We start from the raw sequence: 21,396 nt of genomic DNA, 5'->3' as shown, positions 1-21,396 counted from the left end.
AGCATCCGCTGAAAATCAGCGGCGGGAAATTTCATGGCGACACCAGGAAGTATTTCTTCACCGAAAGGGTGGTTGATCATTGGAATGATCTTCCACTGCAGGTAATTGAGGCCAGCAGCGTGCCAGACTTTAAGAAAAAATGGGATAGGCATCAGGTATCTCTTAAGGGAAGAAGTTAGGGGGGTGGGTCATTAGAGTGGGCAGACTTGATGGGCCGTGGCCCTTTTCTGCCGTCATTTTCTATGTTTCTATCCAATTTCTAAGCGACCATCTCCAACTGGATGGCTGCTTGTATCTCATTCTGCTATGCTCAGGCTGGACTGCATCTACAGACTCGAGTTGAGTCACAGCCCACAAAGTCAGAGTCATGGCGGCTTCAGTAGCTTTCCTCAGATCCACTCCTATTGAGGAAATTTGTAAAGCTTCCACCTGGTCCTCGGTTCATACTTTCACTTCGCACTATTGTCTGGATGCTTTCTCCAGATGGGATGGCCAGTTTGGCCAGAGAGTATTATAAAAGTTATTCTCCTAAGTTACCAGCACTCACTCCATCCCATTCTGGTTAGCTTGTAGGTCACCCATATGTGAGAATAGGCTGCCTGCTTGTCCTGAGATAAAGCACAGTTACTTACCGTAACAGATGCTATCCAGGGACAGCAGGCAGCTATTCTCACAATCCACCCACCTCCCCTGGTTGGCTTCCCTGCTAGCTATCTGAATTGAGGAGACACGCCCTGTGCTGGGCGGGAAGGCACTCGCGCATGTGCGGTGTGGCGGACTCGAAACTTATGAGTTTCTACAAGCAAGTCAGCTTGCGAGGCTGTCCGCATCCAGGCTCCATGGATGACATTACCCATATGTGAGAATAGCTGCCTGCTGTCCCTGGATAACAACTTACGGTAAGTAACTGCTATACTGCTGGTCCATAGCAACCAGCTTATCTATGATTTTTTTAATTTGTTTGCCCACTATGTGTTCTAGTGCCACTTGTACCGCTGTAGTAACCTCCACTACCCACGCAGAACTAGGTGAGCTTGGTGCGGGAGAGGTCAGCACTGCTACATACGCCACCTTAGGATACAAGGCCTTCTCCCGATCCTTGTGCGTTAATTTGGTTGCCATCTAGCCTCAGATGGTACACGTATGAAAGCTGTACACTTCCCAGAGCCTCTGCGAACTCACACGGGTAAAACTATAGGGGTGATGCTATAAATGCAGATTGATTACTTCGGGGTCCTCCAGAGCTGATGCAACTCATGTCTTCACAGCTCCATGGCTTATCCGGAAATCACAATCGGACATTTTAGTGCATCTAGCCTTAAGTTCAAATTTGCAGTCTTGTTTTTCTTTTGTATATTTTTCAATATTACACTACCACTATTATTATTTGAATTGTACCTTTCTTGGAATTTTGTTATCTTTTCTATTGTTTACTCAGATACTTTAGCTAGATTGTGAGCCTTCGGGACAGATAAGGAAGTTCTAAGTATCTGTATTTTATTGTGAACCGCTTAGATCTGTAATACGCTTTTAAGCGGTATATCAAATGTTAAACATAAACTTTGACAGTACTATGTTGAAAACTTGTGAATGAAAAAATGAATAATGTGTTAGTGTCAATATGGATATATTGATAATTGAAGTTGAAGCACAAAAAAGGAATTAATATGTAATGCAAACACAAAATATTATCAGAGCACTTAAACCCTATTTCAGTGATTTGTATATTTTTGCATGATTTCCTAGAAATTCCAGGTAGATAAATGTTACAAATTATTTTTTTTATTTAAAATGTTTTTATACCACTTAAGAACTAAATGGTTCACATGAGTTTAACATAATTATGACAAACTAACCTAAGTAAGCTAGTTGTTGATTTTCTACATGAAATTGTACCATTTTTTCACTAGTGCTTTTTAAAATTCACATCTAAACTAAACTAAAACTTAGCTTTATATACCGGATCATCAACCAGAGGAAGCTCGACTCGTTTAACAATAATTAAGAAAGATATATATGCAAGGAGATTAATTTTCAAAATGTTTAGCAAATAAAAAAGTTTTTAATGATTTGCGGAAGAATTGGAAAGGACTACAGCATCTCAAAGTTAAAAGGAGTTCATTCCATAATTGAGAAAATTTAAAAGCCAAAGAAAGGCTAAAGTTCTTGACTCCTTTAATTCCTTTCCTGGAAGGAAGGGAAAGTTTAAATTGTTGAATGCCTCTTGCATAGGAAAATCTGTAAGCGCTCCATTGCAGAGGAACAAGAGGAATAAAAATACCATATAAAATTTTGAAGATAATGCATACACATTTAAATTGAATCCTGAGATGAACCAGGAGCCAATGAAGGCTCAATAGCAAAGAAGTCACATGGTCGAATTTGCTCTTTCCATAAATCAACTTCATAGCGGTATTTTGAATCAGTTGTAACCTTTGGAGACAGATCTTTGTGATGCCAAGATAAATAGCATTTCAATAATCTAGCCGAGAAAGTATAATTGATTGGACCAAGACAGAAAAATGATGTTGATGGAAAAGAGATCTAACCTTCCTCAGCATTCGTAAACTGAAAAATATTTCTTAACCAGATAATTTATTTGATCCTTAAAGGTAAGAGAGGAGTTGAAAAGGATTCTCAAAATCTTAGAGGAGAGTTCAATTTGCAGGGAAGCCCTAGAATCCAGAAGTACAGTGGGAAGAAGGCAGTTCAAAAGTTTAGTTTTGGCTTCATTTAGCTTCATCTGGACAGACATAGCCCATAACCCTCTATTATCCTCATTGCACCCTACTTTCCAGCCCTCTTCACCCAGAACAAGGAGTCTCTTCTACATCCCAGCCTCTAATTCCTATCCCTTATGATTTGGATGTTGAGAGCATAGAGCTTCAACTACTTAAGGGTGTCTCCTGGGTCATGCTTGCTTCCATGAAAGATTTCAAAAAAAGATATTTTAAATGGAAGAGGTCTGTCATCTAGTGTGAGATCCTTGTATCTGCCCTGCACAAAAACTGCTTGAAATACCATCTTTCAGAATCTGGGTTGAAACCAACTCTGTAAGGGTTCACCTTCATGCAGTTGGCACTTACCATCATATAAAAAGTAAACCTATCTCTGTACAGCCTCTCAAGTTCATTTTATGAGAAGTTTGCTTTTGCCAAAGCCCCCACTGAAACTTTTGACAGTGTAATAGGACTTTGTCATCCTCACCCAGCTGATGAAAGCTCCTTTTTTTTCCTGCTTTATACTTGCCATCTTAAAACAAAAGGAATTGACCCCAAAATATCCACAAAGAAGAAAATCTTTCAAATAAAGTCCATTTGGGAACATGGTCACTCCACAGAATTTTTTTGGTTTATACTTGCCATCTGACATTCCTGATTTGGAAGGTTTTGGTTTTAGTCACAGTCATTTCTGCACCGAAAGTCAGCGAGCTTCAGTTCCTAGTAACTCAAGGTTTTTGTCATAATAGAGTGGTTTTCTGTACCCATTCTAAGTTCCTTCTAAGGTGGTATAATCTCACTTTAATCAGTTCTACCAATATTCTTCCCAAAATCTCAGGCCCATCTTGGTGAAAGCACACTGCATACCTTAGACTGCAAGTGAACCTTGGCCTTCTATCTGGAGAGACTAAAGCCCATAGACGGACCACCCTGTGTTTGTTTGTTTTTAATTATTCAAACAGGATGATGGCAGCCACTGGTAAACACACTTTATCCTGTTGGCTAGTAAATTGCAACTCCACCACTTATTCTGTTTGTGGTATATAAAAATAAAATTATTATTATTATTCCCAGGCTAGATTGACTGAGGAGGGTAATATCAGAGCTATGGCTGCATCAGTAATCTACTTGAGGTCAGCATCCATTGAGATTTGCAAAGCTATAACTTGGTCTTCTGTCAACACGTTCACATTTTATCATTGTCTTTAGCCAGATTGCCAACATGATAGCTGTTTGGGACAAGACTGAAGAGTTTGTTTGGAGTCTAGAATCCAACTCTACCCTCCTAGACTTGTTTCAATTCTGTTTTAGGTTGTACCACCATATTAAACATGTTTTATCAGTTTATTTTAATTAGTTTCTGGTTGGCCTTATCTGTTGCAAGTTCTTATTGACCAGTGTTTGTTGTTTTCAGTGAGCCTGGTAGGTAGGTATTCCTAATCTGTGGTAGATATTGTCCTGCTTGTCCACAGAGAAAGTGAAGTTACTCAAATATAGCATGTGCTCTCTGAGGACCATATTACTACAGACTTGGCCTAGGTATTATATTCTTTAAACATTTGATGTCAACTGAGACTGGCGGGAAGGTATGTGCGCATGTATGATCAGGGCTGCCAAAAGCTTTTAGAAGCTATAGAAAGCTGGGCAGTCTCCTCACCAGGGCTCTGCCGGTGATATCACCCAATATGTGATAATGTGTCCTGGTGTTCTCTTGAGAACAACGGGGTCATTATCACAGATTGGGTGACATTACAGGTAGAGCCCTTAGTGGACAAGAAGATCATAATTTGCCTCCAGGGATTCAAGACAAAGTTAGACAAGTTCCTGCTGAACAAGGACGTACCCTGATAAGGATAATCTCAGTCAGGGCACTGGTCTTTGACCAGAGGGCCGCCATGGGAGAGGACTGCTGGGCATGATGGACCACTGGTCTGACCCAGCAGCGGCAATTCTTATGTTCATAGCTTAGGAATCCCTAGCTACCAGGCTCACTAAAAACAAACAATGATCAATAGAAACTTGAAGTAAACTGTGAGCAATTTTTTGAGGACAAGAAAGTTGATTTTCAGTTTTTTATACATTTTTTCCTGAGATAAGGGACCTGTAAGGTTTTTTTATTTGTGTGTTTTTGTTTCTACAGGCAAAGACTTTGCAGTTTTGATCTTTAAAGAGAAAAGCCCTCGGGGAGTTTCCCTTGAAAAATTAATTTGCAGGGTTCAACATCTGTTCTTATAACTGACATTAGGTGTTTATAAATGGTAAATGTAGGTGTTCATTTTCCACCTAATTAGGGGTTCTTTGAATATACAAAAATATTGGTGTTTATCATTGTTTTTGTGCTTCAAGTATTATTAATAGCTTTTTCCTTTTTTGATGAAACCAAATATGTGTATTTCCGTCATTTAGATATCAACACAGAAAAGAGACAAAAACTGAGTGGAGGGTAAAAGACAAGGCAGGGATGTGAGAGTACCAGGAAGCTTGATGTTTTTCCAGTGTATATAGGGCTACATTCACTAAACCTACCGGTCTTGTAACAACGATCACAAAACCAGTTTTATTGGTTTTGTGATTGTTCCCCGACCCGATTCACTAAACTTCTGCCTGATCAATCTCCTACCCGATTGATCCATCCATGCAAATGAGTAAAACACCATGCAAATTAGCCAAGCAATTGATTTACTAACAGTTGCTTGGCTATTTTGAATCGAATTTTACTATCCTAAAACCAGACTGCTGCAGACCTGTCGGTAACTGTGTCACCGACAGGTCTGCCTATTTTTTTTTTTTTTAATGGCACTGATATTTTGTGTGTATTACACATGCAAAATATCTTGTCAATAAATAGAATAGCAGGAGGGATGCCCCTCCTGCCATTGGCACCCTCCGCCAAACCCCCTCTAACTTAGGTATGGTAGGAGGGATGCCAGATACCTCCTGCCACCAGACGCCCACCCACCACCGACATCAAACTAATCCCCCCCAAACATGGCAAGAGGGATGCCCCCCAGGTACATTACTCCTCAGTACCTGAAAGTTGGGAGCAGGAGGGATGCTCAGTCCCTCCACCTCTGAGCTCCAGCAACGCAATCAGGGCCTTAGGTCCCGCCCCGGTGCATCATGTGATGCACGGGGAGAGGCATAAGGTCCTGATTGGCTCAGGCGCCTCGGGCTCAGCCCTAAGGAAGTCCCTGATTGGCTCAGATGCCTCAGACCCCTCCCAAGGGAGGAGCCTAAGGCACCTGAGCCAATCAGGGCCTTAGGCCCCAAGGCTGGCATTGCGGTAGAGGAGGAACAGGAGGACTTTGTGGTTCCTCCTGCTCCCGAAGACTGCCATGGTGCTGGAGGCCTTAGGAGCAGGAGGGACTGAGTACCCCTCCTGCTCCCAACTTTAGAGGTATGGGGACGGGGAGTGGAGGTCCGCATTTTGTGGGGAGAAGCACCGATGACAGGAGGGATTCGGCATCCCTCATAGTTTATTAAAATTTTATAAAATGCTTCTGGAATACAAAGTTTTGTACATTAACAATTTAAATATAAATAGGGAACAAACAACAAATAGTAAACATAGACCATCCACGACTGACATACTTGGTTGGGGTTATGATATGAGAACAATAGGAAAAAAAGGGAGGAACTTCAATTTATTAAGAAAAAGCACATAAAAGGGGGAGGTACAGTAGGGAAGATGCGACAGGTTAAGTGATAAAGCATACATATGTGATAAATCAATTGTAGGCATCTTTAAAAAGAAAGCATTTTAAACTACTTTTTAATTTATCCAAGTTTTGTTCAGCTCTGAGGTGTAAGGGAAGAGAATTCCAAATTGAAGGGGCCGTAACAGAAAATAAGAGTACGGTGGGTGCCAATTATTTTTAAGGACAGTACATTAAAAGAGTTGTGAGGCTGATCTTAAGGTTCGGGGGTGGGTCATATGGAATCAGTCTATGTATAAATGCAGGAGCATTAGTCTGTAAAGTTTTGAAGGTTAGAAGAACAATTTTATAGGTGTGGGATAGGCAACCAATGAACTTTCTTTAACAAAGGGGTGACCTGATCAAATTTTTTGGAACCCGAGATGATTTTGATAGCCGTATTTTGTATGAGTTGAAGGCACCTAATATCTTTTTGACACCACCCTTTATATAATGAGTTGCAATAATCGATTTTGGATATTAAGAGTATTTGAGTCAAGGAGAGGGACCAAAGACCTTATCATCCTAAGTTTGTAGAAGCAGTTTTTGACCAAAGCACTGATTTGGGGACAAAATGAAAGTTTATTATCAATGATGACACCTAATATTTTGGTCGTTGGAGTAGATTCGAGAGGGATATTGTCAATGGAAACTGATGCGACTAGCCGTAAACCTTCTTTCCATGGCAAAAGAACTTGTTTTTGAAGTGTTTAAAGAAAGCATATTTAAATTTAGCCAATCGTGAATTTTAGCTAATTTAAAGTTAATGGTGGCAATATCATTTAAGTTAGTGGGGTCAATGGTGTGAAGAAGTTGAAGGTCATTGGCATAAGCATAGACAGAAAAACCATCGATTGACGGAGGGTTAATAGCAGGGCCAGATAAATATTGATGAGTAGAGGGGACAATATGGAACCTTATGAAATACCAAAGTTGGTATTAAAAGAATTAGAGACTGAGTTATTGAAATGAACAGTGGAAACCCTATCAGAAAAGTAAGATTTAAACTATTCAAGAACCTGATTTGAGATTCCAATAGAGGCAAGTCTTTGAAGTAGGAGCTGATGATCTATAGTATCGAATGCTGTGGCAAGGTCTAAGGAGATAAGAAGCACGGACTTATGTTGGTCGAGATAGTAATGAATGGTTGTAGTGAGTCTTAAAAGAGAGTGTTCAGTTGAGTGATTTTTATTGAAGCTTGTTTAATTAGGATGCAGAATTTGAGTTGTATCAATAAAATCAGAAAGTTGGTGAAAAACAATTTTTTTGGTTAATTTAGCTAGAAATGGAAGATTATCAATTGGACGGTAGTTTGCGAAATCCTTAGAATTATTTTTGGGGTCTTTGATGATGGGATAGAGCAGGGGTAGGGAACTCCGGTCCTCGAGAGCCGTATTCCAGTCGGGTTTTCAGGATATCCCCAATGAATATGCATTGAAAGCAGTGCATGCAAATAGATCTCATGCATATTCATTGGGGAAATCCTGAAAACCCGACTAGAATACGGCTCTCGAGGACTGGAGTTCCCTACCCCTGGGATAGAGGATGGAGTGTTTCCAATCTGCTCGTAAGCTGGTTGTAGTAAGACTTTTATGAATAATTTGAAGAATGAAAGGACCAAAAATAGAAAAGTGATGTTTTAGAATGAATGCAAATACAGGACCACAAACTAAAAGTACTAATATATACAAATGAAATCCTAAGATTCAAGACTCTGCATGCAGTACAACCCCAGAGAAATAAAAACAAATGTATTTCTTCCTAAACAGTGCAAAATATAGACAGCAGATGTAAATTCTCAAAATTGACATGATTCAATCACTAAACTGAGAATAAAATCATTTCTATCTTTCTTGTCTGGTGATTTTGTTTTTCAAACCAACTTTTCCCAGTCTCTGGCTACACTTCCTTCTGTCTGTGCTCTTAACTGTGTATCCAGGGACACCTTATCCATTTGCTGTTTTTCTCTCCTTCACTTTGTCATACATCCATCTTTAGCATTAACTTTTAACTTTCTTCCATTTTTCTGCTTCTCAAAATCTATCTATTTTTCCATCTTCCAGTCCCATCTATCCATGCACCTTCTCCTCATCTTTCTTCTCCCCTATTTACATCTATCCATAATCTCCCCCTCCATCCCTGTGCACCATCTCCCACTGTCTCCCCTTCACCTCCATTCCTGTGCACCATCTTCCACTGTATCCCCTTCCCCTCCATCCCTGTGCACCATCTCATCCCTATCCCATGGTCAGACAACCCTTCCCCCCTCATATGGTCTGGCATCATTCTCTCCTTCCCATAGCCTGGAATCTCTTCTCTCCCATGGTCTGGCATCTGTCTCTGTCCTTTCCATAGCCTGGAATCTCTCTTCTCTCCTATGGTCCGGCATCTGTGTCCTTTCCATAGCCTGGAATCTCTCTTCTCTCCCATGGTCTGGCATCTGTCTCCTTTCTGCAGTCTGGCAGTTCTCCTTCCTGCAGTCTGGCATCTCTACCCTTCCATTCTGTGGTCTGAAATCTCTCTCCGTCCCATTCCAGTGGTCTGACATCTCTTTCTTCCCTCCTTCCATCACCCTTCTCTGGAATTTGACATCTCTCCCTTCTTTGAGTCATCTCTCTTCCCTCCCAGTGTAACATTTTTCCCTCCCTCCTCTCCACCACTATCATGTCCAACAATTCTCCCTTACCCCATGTGTACCATCTCTTTTCCTCTCTGACACCCAATTCTCCCTATTCCCTCACCTCAGCATCTCTCCCTCACACTCTCCATTCTTCCATCCTATGGCTCATGCACCCCTCCCTTCTTCCCTTCATTCTGTGTCCCAAGTTCATGCCCCTTCCCTCCTTCAATCATTTGTCCAAAGTTTGCTCCCTCCCTCTCGAGTCCCAACACGCCCTTCTCCCTCCATTCTGTGCCTCAAATATGTGCCTCCCTCTGGCTGGTGTTTAACTTCTGGCCAGTTCCCTCATCATTGCTGCAGTCCCGCAGTTGTTTCTCTGCACAAAGTCACGGGCAGTGGCTCCTCGCATGTCTGAGCCAAAACCTGCCCTTTGATGTTGCAATGACAGAAAAGGCTTCCAGTTCAGCGGTGGGACGCACGTGGGAGCTGCCACCCGTGGCTTTGTGTAGAGAAACAATTGCGGCAATGAGGAGGAAGGAGCCTGCCAGAAGGTAAACACCCGGGGGCGGCAAGGAGCAAAACGCATCACCCTCAAGCTGGGCCACTTGTGGCTCGTGGGTTGGACACCCCTGGTGTAGTGTAAGGCGCACAATCACTGCGGGCTGCATAAAACAGCCAGGCAGGCCAGATTCAGTCCACTGGCTTTTTGTGTGACACGTGGCTTCTGCCTCGGTTTCTGTCCCTTTGCTGTTGCAGGTTTTTTGTCTGAACAGTCCACTGATGTGGCTAATGTAGCAGATCTTTGGGATCCCCTGCCAGTGGGTCCCCAGTTCTTAGGGACTGTCTTGGCTGTGCACAGGCTATTTAAGATTGGCAGATTGCCTAACTTTATTTCTAAGTCCTAAGGATCCTGAGCCCGATTTCAGACCACCAGGAACAGGCAGAATGTTCCTTCATGAGGGATCAGCATCCACTGTCCGCTTCCTTTCTGGACAATCCAGATTTGGCTTGGATTCTCTCAGAGATCTGGGAGTCCCCAGAGGGTCCACTTAAAGATGTTAGGGCCATGACGAGTTTGTATCCCATGGACTTGGTTTTCACCTCACGACTGGCTCCACTGATAGTAGATTCTTCTGTGGCGCAGGTCACTAAGGGCACTTCCTTGCCCTCGGTTGGAGGGGTTGTCCTGAAGGATGATCCAGACAGGCGAGTGGATTTCATCCTCAAGCGCCTTTTTTGATTCCACTGAGGCAGAAGTGAGACCTACAGCGGCCACCTCCTTTGTTGCCTGTGCGTGTTACATCACAATGCACCGAGATCCCTAGGAGGTTGTTTTTCGGGACCGAGACTCCTTGTTTCCGGAGTTAATTATGGGGTGGGTGCCCTCTATGGCATGCTGAAAGTTTTTGCTAAGCTTGGAGCTTATTCAGTGTCAGTATGGTGAATACTGTGAATCCGTCAGTGATCCAGTGATTTTCCTCCAAGGCTACTCTGAGCAAGTTGCCTTTTAAAGGTTTGCTCTTGTTTGGCAAGGATCTGGATGATCTTATGGTCAGTGTTCAGGACCGTATGCCTCAGATGCTTCCCAGTTTGAAGCCTCGCCCAGCACGGGATTCAGGACAGCCAAATTTTTGTCGCTGCCGGCGTCCTCATCAGCACGCTGGGCCCCTGGTGACTAGACAATGTTTCGGAGCTCCATTCAGTCCTCACTTTGGAGGCCCATCCCGTCAACAATCCTCTAACATATCTTCCTGCTCCCTTTCAGAAGCAGTTCTGAGGCCAGGCCTCTGGCATCTCTCTGTATTGGGGATCAACACTCAGCCTGCCTACCAGAGTGGCAGAGGGTGACTTTGGACCAGTGGGTCCTTGAAATACTCAGAGAGAGTCTCCGACTGCAGTTTTCCAACCCCAGTCGAATATCTTCCTGACTTTGCACATGGGAAATCTGGAAAGAGCCTGATGCGTGCGCACCACGGTTAGCAGATTGCTAGATCTGGCAGCAATACAACCTGTTCCAAAAGACGACTTGTGCTCCGGGGGATACTCGATTTACTTCCTCGTGTCAAAGAAAGGCTCCGAAGTCTGGGGACCCATTCTGGACTTGAAGGCAGTAAATGCGTTACTGTGAGTTCCGCGTTTCTGGATGGATACGGTGCGTTCAGTTATAGCAGCAGTTCTTGACTTCCTTGGATCTCACGGAAGCATACCTCCACATACCAATCTGTCAGGAACACAGGAGGTTCCTGAGATTCTGTGTGCTCGGGCGGCGCTTCCAGTTTGTGGCTCTGCCCTTTGGCCTGGCATCGGCGCCCAGAGTCTTCACCAAGTTCATGGTGGTAGTGGCTGTCCACCTGCACTTGCAGGGTGTTCTTGTCTATCCATACCTGGACAGTTTGACTGTTCAGAGCCCCCCCTCATTAATGGAAGGTCACAGGGCGGTTCCCCAGGTGGTGCATCTGCTGGAGCGTCTTGGCTGGGTGATCAACCTGAAGAAGAGCCAATGCAAGAATTGAAGTATCTGGAAGTCAAGTTCCATGCGGGCAGGAACTGGGTGTTTCTGCCGGACTCCAGGAAGCTCAAGCTATGGAGTACCGGTTGGGCCATGTTGGAGGTTCAGGCTCCAGCCTGGCAGTACCTGCAAGTACTGGGTCTCATGGTTGCAACCATAGATGTGATAGTCTCAGTTAGGGCACTGGTCTGTGACCTAAGGGCCGCCTCGTGAGCAGACTGCTGGGCACGATGGATCACTGGTCTGACTTAGCAGCGGCAATTCTTATGTTCTTATGATTCTGTGGTCCATCTCCTGACTGGACGGAATCCCCAGCGGGATTCACTGGGTGTGACATTGCCTTGGATGGCGGCGGCCCGCAGTCACATGCTGTAGTAGTTGAATCCTATGACTCTGGACAGAGGGCTTTCTCTGCGAGTCTTGGACGGGGTGATCCTGACAACGGACGCGAGTCTAGGCTGGGGGGGGGGTCAGTTTTCAGATCTGTCCTGGCGCAAGGCTGGTGAACTGCATTGGAAAGCAGTTGGTTGATCAATCGCCTGGAACTTCGAGCAATCCGCTTGATCTTGTGATTTCCACAGTGTCTCCATTGGACGGTTGTTCGTGTCTTCTCAGACAATGCGATGGCTGTAGCCTATGTCAACCGTCAGGGGACACAAAGAGTCCCTTGCTGAGTCTGGAGGCTCATGCTCTTTTCTGGGTGGAATAGTATCTTGTCCGCGGCCCACGTGGCAGGCGTAGACAACATTCAGGCAGACTTTCTAAGTCGACAGATTCAGGACCAGGGAGAATGGTCATTGTCTGGATTAGCGTTTGAGGCCATCGTTCGGCGGTGGGGCCGTCCATCTTTTGATCTGATGGTGTCCTCCAGGAACCGGAAGGCGAAAAGATTCTTCAGCTGCCACTGAGAGGTTGGCAGCGAAGGGCTGGACGCTCTGATCCAACCTTGGCTCCAGGGGTTGCTTCTCCATGTTTTTCCCCCGTGACCCATGATTGGCTGCGTTCTGCGCTGGGTGGCCACTCACGTAAGCCATGGTACGAAGACCTGGTGCACTTGAGTATAGAGATGGGTCTACGGCTTCTCTGTCATCAGCAGATGCTCACACGGCCCCATAGCGCTCCAAGATCTGGACCGCTTTGGTCTTGCGTCTTGGCTATTGAGCGCGTGTCGTTGAATGCAAGGGGTTATTTGTCTGTGGTCATTGCTATGCTCCTTTAGAGCAAGTGGAAAACTGTGTCAGCCTATGCGACAGCCTGGCGGTGCTTCCTAGCTTGGTGTGTGAGAGGGTTTGGGTGGATCCCTTAGTCCCCTCTGTGGCACAGGTCCTGGATTTCTATTAGGCTGGCCTCGGGAAAGGTCTGGTGGTTTCTTCACTCCGTGTTCAGATTGCGGGACTCTCGTGTTTAGGTTCCACTGCTCTCAGGGGTTCACTGGCATCTCATCCGCACATTGCTTCTTACGCAGGGAGGCTGAGGCCTCCTTGGCAGCTACCTTGTCCAATGTAGATTTTGAACTTGGTTCTCCACTTTCTGGCTCATCCACCCTATGAACCCCTGGATCAGATCTCTCTAAAGATCTTGCCATCAAGACCATTTTCCTTGTGGCGGTCCCTTCTGCACGTTGAGTGTCTGAGCGCCAAGCTCTTTCATGCAGAGATTTCTACGCTTCACAGTTATTAGTATTATTATGTATGGAAACTTGTAACCCATTCTGAGCTCCTCTAGGAGGACGGTATATAAAACAATATATATAAGAGGAGTGGTTGTGATAGTATATGATGTTCTTAAAGTGGCCAAACAAGTTGAAAAGGTGACGGCAAAAGCTAGATGGATGCTAGGGTGCATAGGGAGAAATATTACTAATCACTGAAAGGCATATGCAGCATTGTACATTTTGACATTTACAGATGGTCCCTGCTCAGAAGAGCTTACAAACTTGGACAAATGGAATGATATATAGAGTTGGGGATGCAGAACCCAAGGTGAGAGGAGTTAGGAGTCGAAAGCATTCTCAAAGAGGTGGGCTTTTGACTGGGCCTTCAACATTGCCAGAGATGGAGCCCACCAAAGGGATTCAGGAAGCTAAAATGGATTTCTAAAATGGTCGGTGGTCTTCATCATAAGGCGTATGGGAACAGACTTAAAGATCTCAATATATATATTTTGGAGGAAAGGCGGGAGAGGGGAGATTTGATATAGGCATGAGGTGAGCCTCTTATTTTAAAGGAAGCTCTGAATTAGAGGGCATAGGATGAAGTTAAGAGGTGATAGGCTGGGATCTCTTAGGGAGAGGAGGAGATAGTGAATGCTGCAGATGAGCAGACTGGATGGGCCATTTTTGGCCTTTATATGCCTTCATGTTTCTCTGTTTCTATTTTAATGTTATCAAAATAATGCTTATTTTCCCAGCTATAATCCATTTGATGGTCCAAATGAGAATCCTGAAGTTGAACTTCCATTGACAGCTGGAGAATATATTTACATCTATGGAGAGATGGATGATGATGGTTTTTATGAAGGTGAGTGATAGAACATATGCAAGTCTATTACTAACTTATGCTAGAAGACATTTTAATGTGAGTACTTATTAAACTGCATTAATTGAGTTCTGCACTCTATTAAATATAGCATTAAGAGAAGTTCTTTAGTCTGGAATATACATACAGTACCAGCAGCAGTAATATCCATGTGTTTGAATGTTTTATTGCTAATAAAATACTTGTACCCAGTGGCGTATTAAAGGGGGGGGTCAGTCTGCCCCAGACGCCATGTTGGTGGGGGCCTTCTCTTCTCCTGCCACTCTTCCCCTTTCCTTCCCCCTTACCTCCTCGTTCACTGCTGCGAGCAACAACTTTAATGTGCTCCTCGTGATCTTGTCTCTCCCACTGATGTAACTTCTGGGTGCCAGGCTTGAGAAGTGATGTCAGTGGGAGGGACGAGAGGGTTGTTCTTGTTGATCATGGTGGTGAACAACTAGAGGTACGAGGGAAGGGAAGGGGGGCATGTGGCCGGAGGGGTGCCGCCCCAGGCGCCTCTTACCTCACTACGCCATTGCTTGTATCACTTATTTTGAAATAAAAGTTTATTAATTTAACTGCCATTCAACAAATACAATAAATTTTTAACAATATATAATCATTATATTGCCTCCCCCACCATTTAATCCCTACCTGTTCCCAGCCCCATCAGATCACGGCCGTGAAGCAATATTATGACCTTCCTCAACTTTAATATGAACAGAGAGTAATAACATTTATAAAACTGCTAGTGCTTGAAAGCCAACAATTAATTCTTCCCAAACTAGTTCTATTTGAGGCAATATTAAAACCCAAAGAGTTTCCTTCCCATCCTCAAACCATTCTAGGGAATAAATGACACAAAAGTACATCAGACTTAGGTAAGAGATCTTGGCTCTTATAATCCCTCATCCTAAAACCTCAACAGATTTATTCCCCAGATTCTCATTGTAACACTTTCATCCTCCCCCTCTCCCCACCATCAATTTTAGGCATCAAATATTTAATTAGCCTTTCTATTTATTGGGATTTATTAACTGTCTTTATAAAAGATTCACCCAAGGTAATGTACAGCAGTTACAGTTTAATATAAAACTTAAAATTTTGTTAAACAGCATAACCATAGTAATGACCAGGTAAATACTGTACCAGAGTTCCTCTATTAAATTTTTTCCCTTTCCTCTGTGCTCTCATATCAGACATTAGGTCTAGGTTTTTGTGAGGCATCTTGAATTTTTCTGAGTTCTTGGAACTCAATTCTCCCTCCATTTCTTTACTAAAGCTAGGGAGTCCCACATGTGAGAATATGCTGTCTGCTTGTCAAAGGATAAAGCACAGTTACTTACCGTAATAGGTGTTATCCTGGGACGCTTTTTTTGCTTGGGCATAGAACTGACTATCTTGCGAGCTGGCTTCTGGCGGGAAGGCACTCGTGCATGAACTGTGTGGTCAGTCTAAAAGCTTGCTAAAGCTTAGTGATACTACACTTTTCATTGTCCGTACTGGGACTCCGTGGATGGCATCACCCACATGTGTGAGAACATCTGCCTGCTGTCCCAGGATAACTCCTGTTTACGGTAAGTAACTGCTTTTTCTTAAGTCTTAGAAATTTTACTGTAGATACTGATTCTTGTATGGAACTTGTTGAAACAATGACTATAGGACTGTAACAACTTACCCTTCTAATTCTTTATGTGTTAACCCTCCATAGTTTGTATTGACTTTAGTATAGATATAAGAAGCTGTTAAGTTTTTCATTACAAAGCAATCATTGGTTCAATGAGTCAGACCTTGTTTGCTTTGATAAAAGAAGGCAAGGTATTGAAATTTATGAGTTTTGTTTTGATTAGGGGAACTCATGGATGGCAGAAGAGGGCTGGTTCCCTCCAATTTCATTGAACAAGTTTCTGATGATGACTTGATGACCTTTCAACCTCCAGAAGGAAATGATCTTTCTCATAGTTCATGCCAAGAAATCAGCTTTTTAAGTGAAAGTATGAGCAGTATGGAGAAAAGTGATCTTCTTGATGAAGAAGAAACCAGCCTTAGTCCTTTGCTTAACTGCTTACAAGGAGAGAGGGAGGAGTCTGTTGATCAGGAAGTAGTGCCTTACCCAAGAAAACCGAGCCTGGTTAAACAGCTTTCTAGAAGCATTGTTGTGGGATGGGAGCCACCACTTATGCCAGCTGGTTGGGGCAATGTGCAGAGCTATAACATTTATGTGGATAAAGAACTGCGACAAAATGTTAGATTTGGCTCCCAAAGTAAAGCTTTAGTAGAAAAGCTTGACTTAAAGAAGAAGACTTATCGAATTTCTGTGCAATGTGTAACAGAGAAGGGCAATTCTGATAAGCTGCGCTGCACTTTTCTGGTAGGATTTGGCTTTTCAATAGCACCAACAGATTTAAGAGTGCGAAACATCAGTGCCACTTCTGCTGAGATCACTTGGTTTCCAAGCAACAGTAATTACACACATGCCGTGTATCTGAACGAGGAGGAGTGTGCTATTACCAAAGCAGGATATTATTGGTACAGCTTCAGAAATTTAATGCCTAACACACAATATAATGTGAAAGTAGAGTCCAGACCACATAAAACACCATGGGAGTTACCCCCAGAGAGGCGTGAACAAAAGTCAACATTAATAGAGTTTACTACCCCATCAGCAGGTAAAGTATAAGCAGACATAGATCAGTTTTTCTAAATCAAAATCTGTTTTAAAAATTATGCTATATAAAATGTTAATGATCCCAATTTATTAGATGCACTGTGCAGTCTATTCCACAGCTAAAACGTGTGGCGTTACTTTCTTTTGTTTCCAGCAAGCATTGGCCACAGTAAGGATGCAGTTACATGATGGATAAAATGTTAATACATTATGTTTCCTTTGCGACTTGGTCATGTTCTTAGTATCAAAATGCCAAGATTATATAAAGATCATAGAATATTTGTTGATACATGGAAAACTTTACGATATGTAAATAATCTAACTCCTATTCCGATAAATAAATCAACAAATCAAACGATTTGGTTAAACTCCAAGATCAAAATTGGCAGTTTTAAAATAATCTGGAAGTATTGGATGATGGCGGGAATACGTACATTGGAAGATGTAATATCTAACGGTAAGCTGCTTGCGTTTTCACAATTGCAACATAAATTTGGCCTTAACAAGTCACAAAGTTTTAGATGGTTGCAATTGAAGCAGGTCATTCAGGCGGGGTTCCCTGAATGGAAAACTCTTAATAATCAATATAATTTAGAATTTTTATGCTTTCAGGTAGATTTCATGGGACACCAGGCTGCACAGTGGTATAAATTAATATCTGGATTTATGAATAAAAACCAAAAACTGGTCTTCAGGACATTTGGAGCATTGAGATTAAGCATCAAATTAATGTGTCTCAATGGCCACGGATTTGGTCTTGGAGGATGAGATGTGCAGTGTCTGCATCTATGAGACAAACTTGTTTTTTTTCTTTTGCAAAGAGCTTTTTGGACCCCTGTTCGTTTACAAAAATTAGATAGCTCTAAGTCTAATAGATGTTGGCACTGTCATCGTAAGGCTGGGACATTAGATCATCTTTTATTCTATTGTCCATTCATATTATTATTTTGGAAATCAATTTGGCCTCAAATAAATAAGATGTTAGAGAATCCGGTTGCCTTGACATATGATACTATTTTATTTGGCATGACAATGAGAGCAAAGATTCAAATTTCGTCAAATAATAATAAACTTTTATTTATATTAACTGGTATAGCCATTCAGCAGATTACATACAATTGGAAAAATTATGACAGATTAAATTACAACTTTTGGTGGAATTCTGTATGTCATATTTACAAAATGGAGCGCACAATAGCAACACAGAAAGGATATTTTGGTAAATTTCAGAAGATTTGGGGACCATTAACAAACTTTTGTAATGAGTAATAACATTTTCCCAAAGTAAGATATTGGATAGGAGGGGGTGTGGGTGGGTATTATTAATCTTATATGGTGGATGAGTATATCACTATTTTTGGATGGAATTTTCTGTCACGGGAGGGGAGGGGATGGGAGGGTTTTCTTTTCTAATAATAATTGTTTAGATATTAGATGTATTACATAATATTCAAGATATTGTGGAACATATAAGTATGGATTGGAACGTTGTATTTGATGTATTATATGAAAGATAATCAAGTGTGTATTTATAAGTTCATTTGATATTTTTTTTTTATGCACTTGTTATATGCAAAAATGAATAAAGAATTAAAAAAAAAAATTCTTATATAAGATCTCAGTTGTTTTTTAATGTTTGTATACCACCCAATTAAAGATATGTCCAACTGAGTTTTTATATTTTAGTTAAGGCTATTATTTAAGCTGTGTTTTGTATATTGCTTATTCCAGTGCAATAGGCGAGACATTCTAGACAGTTGGGTTATTTCCCCATACCCGCATGCTGCAGAAAGAATACACTATGGATTTTTCACTTTGCCTCTGGTGTACTTCACTGTTCAGTTTAGTGCCCTGTACAGTTTTTTACTTCTGCACACATTTCTGCAGTTATTTCTACCCCCTTTTTGGGGATGGAAAAAGTGCGTCTTATGAAGCAAAAACTACAGTAATCGTGAAATCCAAGATGGCTGCCATGGCAGCATATGGCACAAAAAAACGGCTCCAAAACAGAAAAAAGAGCAGGAGAGAGAAGCAGAGGCAGGAGACCAAGAGGGGAATCGGCAAGAGTTAGCTCTTACAGAGTCTGTCGTAGAGGAAAACACCCTCCAGGGATTCAAGACATCATGTTACACCCTTTTATTGTGAATTGCATTGGCTGCCAATGGAGGCCCGAGTATTGTTTAAACTAGGCTTTTTCTATTACAAGGCTGTTTATGGTACAGAGCCTTCTTACTTAGTCTATAGATTTTCTTTAGCATCATACAGACATAGTAGACAAACTCATCCTTTGTTTAATTTTCCATCTGTCCAGGGCTGCAGGAGTAAGAAATTTCTAAATCATACTTTGGCATCTCAGGCAGCTCTTCATGACAACGAATTCCGAATATTGATGCTTACTACCCATTCCTATGGCCATTTTAGAAAACAATTGAAGACCTATCTTTTTTCCTAAATATTTGACTATTTAATGAATCATCTTATTTCATGTAACATGTTTACTTTTATAACTTTTTGTAAACCGTGTTGAACTTCTGGTTACGTGGTCAATAAGCACAATGTTATGTTATGAGCTCAAGACCATTCATCTGTATGTCTTTCCTCTTTTGCCGATGGTCATCCAGGTCATTCGGAGGATCGCGACTCTTCAGGCTCTGTCATTCTGGTGGCTGCAGATTGGCCTCGCATAGCATGGTATGTAGATCTGCTGTATCTGCACGTAGGTTGTAGTTTTCGACTGAGCGCCTATGCGGACCTTCTCACACAGGGGCCTGTTGCTATGGAAGATCTGGGTCACTTTGCTCTTCCGGCATGGCTCTTGAAGGCTCAGTCTTAGAGTATAAGGATTTTCTGCTCTGGTTGTTAATACTCTTCTCAAATCTAAGAGGTCGTCCTTGGTGTTGGCTTATGCTTAGGTGAGGAAGACTTTCCAACATTGGTACTCCTAAAACCAGGTGGATCTGTATTCGGCTCCAATCTCGCTGATTCTCACCTTTCCTCAGGCTGGTTTGGAGAAAGGCCTTACCATTGCTTCTCTGCTGGTCCCAGTGGTCTGGATAAAGGCTTCTCTATGACTTATCTTTGGGTCCAGGTGACCGGGCTCTCTTTCTTGTTTTTAGATCCCGGGAGCGTCAGTCCTTGTCGACTTCTCATCTTGATATCGCTGATTTTCTGAAGGGGGCACTTCATGACAAACTGCCATTTAAGCAGCCTTTCCTGGGACCTTAACTTGGTGCCATCTAGCATTTCCAAGGCTTTTTTTGATCCCCTTCGAGATGCATCCCTCTTGGACTTGGCGTTCAGAACTGTTTTCTGGTTGCCATTCCTTCAGCGCAATGTGTGTCAAAACTACAGGCTTTGTTTTACTAAGTCATTTCCTCTGTATTTCGGAGGTTGGGGTTTCCCTTTGGACTGTTCCTTCCTTCCTGACGAAGGTGGTTTCAGCTTTCCATGTTATTAAGGAAGTGTATTTGCTTGCCTTTTCAGTCTCCAGGTTACAGGACACAGGATTGCCTGTTGAAGAAACTAGATGTGCGCAGAGTTCATCTGCATTATTTGAAGGTTACCAATAAGTTTTGTCTCTGACCATTTTTTGTGCTGACTCATTTAGTTAAGTGGGGCGCTCCCACTTCCAAGGCTACTTTTTCCAGATCGATCTGTAGGGCCATTTCTTTAGCCTATATTCTTTCCGGGAAACAGGGTGGTGCGGTGGTTGAAGCTATAACCTCCGCACCCTGGGGTTGTGGGTTCAAATCCCATGCTGCTCCTTGTGACCCTGGGCAAGTCACTCCATAGCCCCAGGTACGTTAGATAAATTGTGAGCCCATCGGGACAGATAGGAAAAATGTTTGAGTACCTGATTGTAAAACCGCTTAGATAACCTTGATAGGCGATATATAAAATCCTAATAAACTTGAAACTTGTCCTCTGTTTCTGTCAAAGCGCATTCTACCAGGAATGTGGCTTCATGGGCCGAAGCTAGATCTGTCTCTCCTGAGGTGATTTGCAGGGTGGCAACATGGTCTTCTCTTCACATGTTTATCAAGTTCTACATTGTAGATGTAGCTGCAAGACAGAACTTGGTTTTCAGGTCCTCTGTCCTAAGGGCTGGCACAGCAAGCCAACCCTAGCTATTTTGGGGACTGCTTTTGGGATCCAGGGGTATAATTAGAGGGTTACTATACAATATAAAATGCCCTTGAGTAATAGATCACTACAGGTCCTTGACCTGGGGGGCCGCCGCGGGAGCGGACTGCTGGGCGTGATGGACCTATGGTCTGACTCGGCAGAGGCAATGCTTATGTTCTTATGTTCTTTTGTACGTCCCAGCTGTCTAGAATGTCTCACTTACTGCATTGTAAAAAGAGATTATGTACTTACCCAGGTAAGCTCTTTTCCAGTAGATAGGTGAGACATTCTAGACTCCCTACCCTGTCCTTCCTGCGCTGCTTACAGTTTTCAGTCTGTTTATGCTTCTCCAAGCTGATTCTTGGATGCTTGTCAGCCTTTGAAGGCTTGGAAGATTTTGTAAATATGTTCCATTTATTAGGGAGAAGATTCTGAGCTCCTTTGAAGCCTGTGTTGGCTGTTAATGGTACTATTTAGTTATTTTTGAATAGAACAATTAGACTGTTACTACAGGTGTCTCTACTTCATATATATTGGGTGCTC

At 42.6% G+C, this 21,396-nt stretch overlaps 1 protein-coding gene across 10 annotated transcripts in view; it reads left to right on the top strand.

The window, feature by feature from the left end:
- The window catches only part of TSPOAP1 (TSPO associated protein 1), a 225,595-nt gene that overhangs the window by 148,729 nt on the left and 55,470 nt on the right, over positions 1 to 21,396 (top strand). For all 10 annotated transcript variants that reach the window (XM_033922925.1, XM_033922922.1, XM_033922920.1 and 7 more), the window contains 2 exons: positions 13,954 to 14,063; positions 15,911 to 16,729. In XM_033922925.1, the coding sequence (XP_033778816.1) occupies positions 13,954 to 14,063; positions 15,911 to 16,729 (929 nt within the window). The remainder of the gene's footprint in view (positions 1 to 13,953; positions 14,064 to 15,910; positions 16,730 to 21,396) is intronic.

This window comes from Geotrypetes seraphini, chromosome 15, assembly GCF_902459505.1.
Source record: "Geotrypetes seraphini chromosome 15, aGeoSer1.1, whole genome shotgun sequence".
In the NCBI taxonomy this organism is placed as follows: Eukaryota; Metazoa; Chordata; class Amphibia; order Gymnophiona; family Dermophiidae; genus Geotrypetes; species Geotrypetes seraphini.
The sequence above is the reverse complement of the archived record's forward strand: the minus strand, read 5'-3'. Positions and strand labels throughout refer to the sequence as shown.